We start from the raw sequence: 8,752 nt of genomic DNA, 5'->3' as shown, positions 1-8,752 counted from the left end.
ACTAACTTGAGGACTAACTCGAGGACCCCCCTGGGGGTCCCGACCCACAGGTTGAGAACCACTGCTTTGCACCACTGATCACATCCTCATGCCTGGGCTCCAGTTCAGAGCAGAAACACACCAAAGCTGTGTTGTTTTTGACAGCAAATTATGATTTAGTTTTAGTCGTAGTCTTTTGAATAAAATGTCATTTAGTTTTAGTCATAATTTAGTCACCTGAACAGTTTTAGTTTTAGTCTAATTTTAGTCGACTAAATATCATAAGATTTTAGGCGACTAAATCTACAGTTGATTTCAAGTCAACTAAAATGTATTTTTGGCAGGTCTTGATGACATTGTAATGGCTGATTTTACACTTGGTTGCATGCTTAAAATAGTCGATCTACAAGCTCACAACGCGTCGCAGCGCGACGCGTTGTGAGCTTGTAGATCTGCTATTTTCAGCATGCAACACCTGAGATCAACCAAACATAAAATGACTCTCTTCTCCACTAGTCCCTCCCTAACGTTTTAGTCTAGTTTTTATTTTGTTGACGAAATTGTCAACATATTTAGTCTTAGTTTTAGTCATCACAGCTTAGTTTTTATTTCGTTTTCATTTCGTTTTCGTCAGTGAAATAAAGGCAGTCGACAAACTTGTTTCGTCATACTTTTAGTCGACGAAATCGACACTGCACCAAAGACGTCCACTGATCCTCCTTCGAGAGTCTCACATCATCATGCCAGGAGGACGGTGAGGTCCAGCCCCCCTGCCCAGCGTGGAGATGCTGTGCATAGGAATAAGATGGTCGGGACGTGGGCTGGAATGTGTATGAGACCATCAAAGCTTCATACCGTAACGTGGGCCGTATTGCAGAGCAATAACGCGCCGCAGTATAGTGGCGCCCCAAATCACCTTTTCATTTGCATCTATTGCTACAGTACATGGTCTCATGTATGGCCAGGATGATCAGAGAATCTCTGCCTACTGATCTGGGTTCATCTAAATTCATTGGATGTTCTCGAACGGCGGAGAAAACCAGCATTATGACAAAACCTAACGCCTGCACTGCTTTGAGAAAGCAACGTAACCAACTTCCCCAATATATCAAGGACACGTCTTTGCATTGGATCTGCAATGCTGTTATTATTATTATTTTTATTTTATTTAATTTCTTGGATTTGTTTCCATCCAGTTTTAGGCCATTCAGTGAATTTAGATATCATCAACTCTATTGCTTGTATTATTGTTATTGCTGTCATCATAGTTTCACTGTTGCTGCTGCTATTGTTGTACAGTATATCTTGTATCCACAATTTTCCCCGGGGGTTTACTGGAGACTATCAGGACCAAACTTCCGGGTTTAACAGCAGACATACAAGCTCACGTCGCGTCGCAGATGCAACCCGTTGTGAGCTTGTAAATCGGCGGCGGAAGATCGGTGCAAACGTCTGCGCAATATGGGGCGTAGGAAAATCGTGGATATATTCCTTTGTCTCTCTCCCTCTCTCAATATTTCTCTCTGTTTGGCCTAGCGGTCCGGGCACCTAGGCTCCTAATGCAGCCTGGTACAAGTCCCGATCCTGACCAACCTTGCTGTATGTCTCTCTCCCTGTTCCGTTTCCTGTCTGTTTCCACTTACTCTATCAAAAAAGGTAAAAAGCCCCAACGATATATTTAAACTAGAAGTAGTGCTCTTCTGAGCACAGGTCTCCGCAAGGTCAGCATGTTATTGTGGCCTCCTGGTGGCGCTATAATAGTCCAATGTGAAAAGGGTGCCATGTCTTCTTAAAACATTTTTATTTACTTCTTTCTATCGTTATAACGATTTTAATGACATTTCAGTGGTTGGGGGCATGCGTGCAAGTGGCTAAAAAATATATCTTTTTAGATATAATAAGCCCATTCCCAAGATGCACCACAATCTTTCATGGGCAGATATGTGACTTATGGGGGCTGGTTGTGTTAGTAATAAAGAGATTTTGTTGCCACCGTTGCCAAAAAAGGAAAATAATAGTAAAATGTCTTGAGACAACCTGTTGTGATTTGGTACAACAACAACAACACAGTGAAATCCTTGTGTAGACACTAGACAGCCATCACTGTAGGATTGCAACGAGACCTGAGCCTGCTTACCTTCTCGTATCGCCGTGAAGGGAGTCCCCTCTTCCTCCTGTAGGCGAATGACCTTCAGCGCGACCAGCTTGCCGTTCACCCTGACGACACCAGACAAAACAAAATGTTATTGTTCGCAGGGTTTCATGACAGACAGAGGCAATAAGACTTGGCGGAGCAGTGATCTTTAAGTCGATGGAAGGCAATTCAATTCAGGGGCAGCGGAGTGAGACTGTACGAGCCGATGGAGGGATTTTTTACAAGCCTCACCCATCAAACCCATTGTAGTGCAGAGCAAAACACACAAAACAAGTACGTTATTAGGAAAGATGGCGTCGGCCCCAATGTGATTTATTTCGGATTTTCTAGATTTTAATTAGCAAAAGAATGTGACAAAGCGGTCGTCGCCGTGTACTAAATACAAATTGTTTGAATGTGCGCTGGTCTCGCGAATCGTTAAACAATTCCATTCCCTGGTAATCTAATGAATGAAAAGGATTGTGTTTCATGCTTGGGCTGTGTGGCTCTTTTTATTGCATTGATATGAAAAATGTAATTGAAATTAGAGTGTGCAGTGTAACTGTTATTACGTTAACTGCAGTACATTCGTCTCTGTCGGGTGGAAACCTTCTATGGCCAACGCTGTTGCCTTTCAGGATTCAAATAAGAAAATAGCGAAAGTAGCAAATCGACAAAACGCGTCCCTTCGTGCTGCGTTTGAGCTTGCAGATCTGCTACTTTTGATGGGATTGTGTAGTCTGATCAAAGTAGGGGGGGGGGGGGGGGGGGGGGGGGCGTTAATTTACGAAAAAAAAACAGAAAAAGTTAGAAGATGGAGATAAGAGGTTTCCATCCCGACAGCAACCATGTCATTCCGTCATGGCTGTGATTTTGACAGTGTGTCTCATCAACTATGCAAGAGTAAACAACGCTTTGACACTGATTTAACGGCAGCCACGTTTCTTATATTTCTGCTTTGATTTCCGCACCTGTACACACTCACACACGCATGCACGTTTTGTATTATTACTCTACTTGTGAGATCATCAACATTTAGGAGACGTAGTTTATGAATGTCATTTTTGTAAAAAAAAAAAAAAATGTTTTAACCATAACACAGAAAAAATGCCAAAGTGCAAGCTCACAATGTGTCGCTGTGCAACACGTCCAACTCTAAACCTGAACATAAAAAGGATAATAGGATAGCAGGTGAAACATTGCTGCCTGTGGAATCTACATGCCAGAGCAGTGGAAAGGGCATGTTTTAACTCCATTTGTAACGCACGCACGTGCACACACACTTTACTCACTTGCTTTTGCCTTTGTAAACGGTGGCGTATGAGCCTTCTCCCAGTTTCTCCAGCTTTTCGTAGGAATCAGCCTTTCCAAACTTGGGGCTCGTGGGCTGATGGGAATAAGGAAGAAACAAGGACGTTAAAAAGAGATCTACAAGTTCTCAATGTGTGACACCATGCGTGGCCCGTTGTGAGCTTATAATGTATATCTGCTATTTTCTGCAAAGAGATTTGATGTACATGTAAAGGAGGAGACCAAGAACCTTTGGGGTCAACAACGTATTAACGTTTAAGTCGGCTGTTCTCAAACATGATGTCAAGGATCACCAAATTGACATAATACAGTATATATATATTTGGCATTGGACGACAATTTGAAAATAGTCTGATTTTTTTTAAATAGCATAAAAAATTAAATTCACTCCCTCAAGGATCCGCGGGCGTCCCCGGATCCCATTTTGAGAAAGATTGTTTAAGTTGTTAAAAATAAATAACACCATTTATTGAATAGATGTACCATGTATATTCATTCATACTGTATGTACATTTATGTGTTTTGATACACACTGTGATAACGAATGCAGATACCAGAGCAGATACTGTAGGCTATCTAATGCCAGAATATAAGCTCATTACTGTATATTAGTGTATCTTTATTTCATCTGTCAGGTGGGAACCTCATACTGTATGTTCAAAAGTGTTAACTGGAAGCCAATGGAGGGAACAGAGAAGGGAGGAGATGTGAAGATCTTGGCTGGTTGAAGACCAAGCGTGCTGCCACATTCTGAATCATTTGGCACATGCTGAGAGGCAAGGGAGTGCAGAGAATATTAGAGAGGCAGGGGCAGACATTTCTAAAAGGGCCTTTTGGTGAAAACATCGAAAATAGCAGACCTCCAAGCTCTTGAGCTTGGAGGTCAGCTATTTTCGATACTTGATTTCTACACATTTCTTGATTTCAACATAAGATGCTGCATTTAAGTTCAGGAGAGTTTGGACAAAGCAATTCTCTTGAATGCTGCCTTCAGGTATGGCATGGAAAGAGGGCGTTTGCATTTCTTTCACCATAGTAAAAACTGCATTCTTGGGTCTGGAGAGGGCATTTTTTCAGAGGTACAGTAAAAAGGCAGGGGCTCCAGCCCCTTTTGATGTTTATGTGTGCACGTGCCTGGTGAGAGGCCTGTAAGGAGAGAGTTTTGATATGACTGAGGCCTGGATGAGGAGCTGGGCTGACTCCTGGGTGAGGAAGGGTCTGATTCTTCCAATGGAGTGTGAAAATACAGGATCGCGTGACTACGGCAGGGAAGCTGTGGAATATGAATTGTTGCACGTTCCCTCGAGTGCCAAAAAAGTAATAATATAAAAAAGATATCGTCGTTGTCGGGTGAAAGCATTGTATGTCCAAAACCGTTTGTTTTGCATTTATCATTTTAAAAATGATTTAAACTAGTGAAAACAGCCGATCTACAAGCACACAACGAGGCGTTGTGTGCTTGTAGATCAGCTGTTTTCACTACTTTTGTGCGACGGCCTTGTGTGATGAAGCAGTGCTTTACTTTGCGAAAAAAGTTACGAATGTGAAACTTGGAAATACGAGGTTTCTGCCTTATAGTGACGATATATAATAATCATAATAATATTGAATAATATGGAAACAATCCATAAAAAGAGCAACAGTAATAAGAGAACACGCTAAACATGGACAGTTAAAAGGGAGAATGTATCAGTGAGCATCAAGCAGCAATAACTCTGACCAGTACGTTGCTCGCAAAGTGCAAATTAAGTGTCACCACGCAACTTGATGTGATTTGGTTTGCACATAAATTAAATTGACTCGACTTGACTAGCATGTAATCCTTAAGCGCTAACAGAACAATGTGTTCGTGTGTTCGCTGCTGTTCGCAGAGAAAAGAGGGATTTAACCCATTTAGGCCTAGAATTATTGAATGCTTTAACCAGTGAAAAATAGCAGATCTACAAGCTCACAGCGCGGCACCGAGTGCCGCGCTGCGAGCTTGTAGATCTGCTATTTTTGAAAAAGTCGTGAAAATGTGTGCAAATCTTTGAATATATGTATTTTCAAAGCGAACGTTTGTAACTCAAATTTTGCTTCTGGGTGGTCCCTGGAACTAAATATTTTGAGATGCGGGTCCGTGGCCAAATAAATATCATTTTGGGGGTCCTTCACATGAAAAGGTTTGCGAACCACTGACATAGTAGTCTCTCAAGAACAGACTGACTGAGCTCCAGTTAAGTGAAAAGGACCTTTTCTTTGACGATGGCTGGCCAGATTGCTGACATAGAAACATAGGTTTTTCAAAAAAAACCCTTAGAAGGATTCAAAAGACACTTATAGAATCGGGTCAAAATTCAAATTTTCACGATTTTTCAAAAATAGCAGATCTACAAGCTCGCAGCGCGGCACTCGGTGCCGCGCTGTGAGATTGTATATCTGCTATTTTTCAATAGTTAAAGCATAAAATAATGATACACAATAGTGTGTACCCGTTTTAAATGGATTTAATGAGAGTTTGGTGAGCCGTGTAGCCCTGGCGCTCAATGGGAGCTGCGTACCCGGAGCCGTGTCACGTTTCTCACGGATCGTAAGGTTCTGACAGGAGGCACAAAAGTATGATGGATCACACGTGTCAACGCACGGTAAGAGGAGAGCCCGAGAAACGCGACTTCTACTGTATCTTGTTGCGTAACGTTTCACGCCCTGGTAAAACGCCCATTACCTGCTACTGTACACCATTCTAATCAATGAATGAATGGCCAAGTAAACGCAAGCTGCGAGGGGGCGCGATAGGAACCAGATACCAGACAATAAAGACCGTACAACAAAGACCGCACAATACAGACTAGACACTAGAGAGATGTGTTGACCTGTAGTGTTTAATGATGTCTGTGAACTTCCTGAATTATACAAGTGTGCCTGCATTTTATAGTCTATATGAAAAGTAGTTTAATTTAGGCCTATCCACAAGTTTCCGCGGGAGTTTACTGGAGACTATCAGGACCAAACTTCCGGGTTTAACAGCAGACATACAAGCTCACGTCGCGTCGCAGATGCAACCCGTTGTGAGCTTGTAAATCGGCGGCGGAAGATCGATGCAGACGTTTGCGCAATGCACTATGGGGCGTAGGAAACTCGTGGATATATTTGGGTTAAAACTAACTTTTTCAAGCTCTATTTTCTGAGAGTAATGATTGCTGTGTGTTTGTTAAAGATGCAGTGCCATGATTTTTCCTCCCCTAAAACAACTATTATGATAATACTAAGAGGAAGATTTTTTTCCAAAAAAGTGTACAGAAAGAGTTAAAATTAGGTCTTTATGTTGCCACACCCACCAATTCATTAAGTATGCCTGGTTGTCATGGTGGGTGGTGACCCAGCTGAAGTTAGCCACACCCACAGTGTTGTTGGGTGAATGGTAAAAGGGGAGGGGATGATCATATGAGGTCATTTTATCTGAGTTTTTGGACCGGCACTTTTGACCCACAAGGTGTCAGCCTCCAGGAAGAAACCCCAAATACAAAGAGAATACATAATTGCTCATAACAACCACACCAGGGGGTCTAATGAAGTACTGTCAACCTCAAAAAAAGTACAAAACTATGGCACCACCTCTTTAATTAACCGGGGTATCTCCCTGCCTCTCCTGCTGCTAAATAAACAGAAAATACATTTTAAGGTGAGTTGCCAATTTCATTCAATCAGGAAAGAGTACCCATTCGTATCTTCAGTTTTATAGCGTTTACATTTTGTCTGCTCATTTCTTCAAGTCGTCCCTTCCAATGTCACTTGCCTAGCCTGTATCCTGTGAGTCCTCTCTCCTGATTGGATACAACTGGTATCCCGACCCTGTTTAGTAAAGAGCTGGAGAGAAACCCTTTTACTGAACTCACTCACTCTACTGCAGGGTTCCCCCAATAGGCGGCCCGGCTGGAAATCTCGTATCTCCACATTTGTACGTTCTTTCGCAAATCATACAAGACCGTCGCACAAAAGTAGTGAAAACAGCAGATCTACAAGCACACAACGCCTCGCACCGCGAGGCGTTGTGTGCTTGTAGATCGGCTGTTTTCACTAGTTTAAATAATTTTAAAAATTATAAATTCAAAACGTTTTTCGACATACAAGATTTTCACCCAACAACGACGATATCTGAACTGTCACTGGAGTAGCAGGAACGCCACTGTCGCCCCCTGCAATTTTGTGGCCCTCGGCTTGGTACCCTAGACATAATTCGGCCCTTGGGGAAAAGTAATTGGGGAACCCTGCTCTATAGCAATGATTATTAGAATGTAGAGCTATGGTACATCTATCACTGTGAATACACAGTCTGTTGCCCCAGCACTAAGTAAACATTTTTGCCCGGTAGTTTCTAGAAGTCTTGTGGATTTAGGGAGCGTTTTGTCTAACGATTCTTCCCTGTAATATATATATATAGAGAACAGTAAATTGTCTTGGGTCTGTCAAAGTTTAGGGGAGGCGGTGGCAGATTCCAGACAATCCCTGGGGAATTATTTAGCTCTGCTGTCAACGCTGTCTGCAGCTGGCTGTGCATGAGAGCATGCGCGCATATGAGGAGGACGAGACGCACGCACACACTGTACACGCACTGGCGAGCACACATCTGCACACGCCGATGTGAACACACACACACACACACACACACACACACACACACACACACACACACACACACACACACACACACACACACACACACACACACACACACACACACACACACACACACACACACACACACACACGTTTGCATTACTATATTTGTGTGGACATCTGCATTTTTGAAGTGTGATTTCATGAATGCCACTTTTCACCCCGACACTAAAGACAAGAATATAGCCGATCTACATGCTCACAAAGTTTCGTGCTGCCACCCTGTTGAGAGATCGTAGATTATCTACTATTTTTGGTGCATTGCATCGGTGCACGACTAAGCACAGTATCTACATATGTGCCATTTCAAAACTTAACACGTCCTATCATTGGCAAGACAGTAGTTTTCCAGTGGATTGGAGCTTGTAGATCAGCTATTTTTGCAATTTTTGTGACCTTCTCTGACTCTGAAGTTTAAAGCTACCTGTGAAGGTGGATTCAGCTTTTCAAAGGGAATGGAGTGGTTTCTTGCCATTTGCAAGTTTCTGCAAAAATACGCTCCATTCAGGCAAAATCTAAATACCTAAACCAAGAAGTAAACATGTCACGTTTTCAAATGTATAAAGAGAATTGAAAATGGCAGATCTACGATCTGCACAATGCGTCGCATCGTGGCCGAAATGTATATGGGGCTAAAGTGGGTAATGTAGCCTATATGTTGTAACTAGTAAC

General features: G+C 42.4%; 1 protein-coding gene across 1 annotated transcript in view; it reads right to left on the bottom strand.

Moving 5' to 3' along the window:
* Positions 1-8,752, bottom strand: part of cdk14 (cyclin dependent kinase 14) — a gene marked incomplete at its 3' end in the record, with an annotated part of 339,638 nt that overhangs the window by 174,080 nt on the left and 156,806 nt on the right. Inside the window, exons 4-5 of the mRNA XM_080748107.1 lie at positions 3,406-3,500; positions 2,117-2,196 (exon numbers count right to left, since the gene is read on the bottom strand). Coding sequence (XP_080604233.1) covers positions 2,117-2,196; positions 3,406-3,500 — 175 coding nt within the window. The remainder of the gene's footprint in view (positions 1-2,116; positions 2,197-3,405; positions 3,501-8,752) is intronic.

This window comes from Nannobrachium achirus, assembly GCF_963921795.1.
Source record: "Nannobrachium achirus genome assembly, chromosome: 2".
NCBI lineage: Eukaryota > Metazoa > Chordata > Actinopteri > Myctophiformes > Myctophidae > Nannobrachium > Nannobrachium achirus.
The sequence above is the reverse complement of the archived record's forward strand: the minus strand, read 5'-3'. Positions and strand labels throughout refer to the sequence as shown.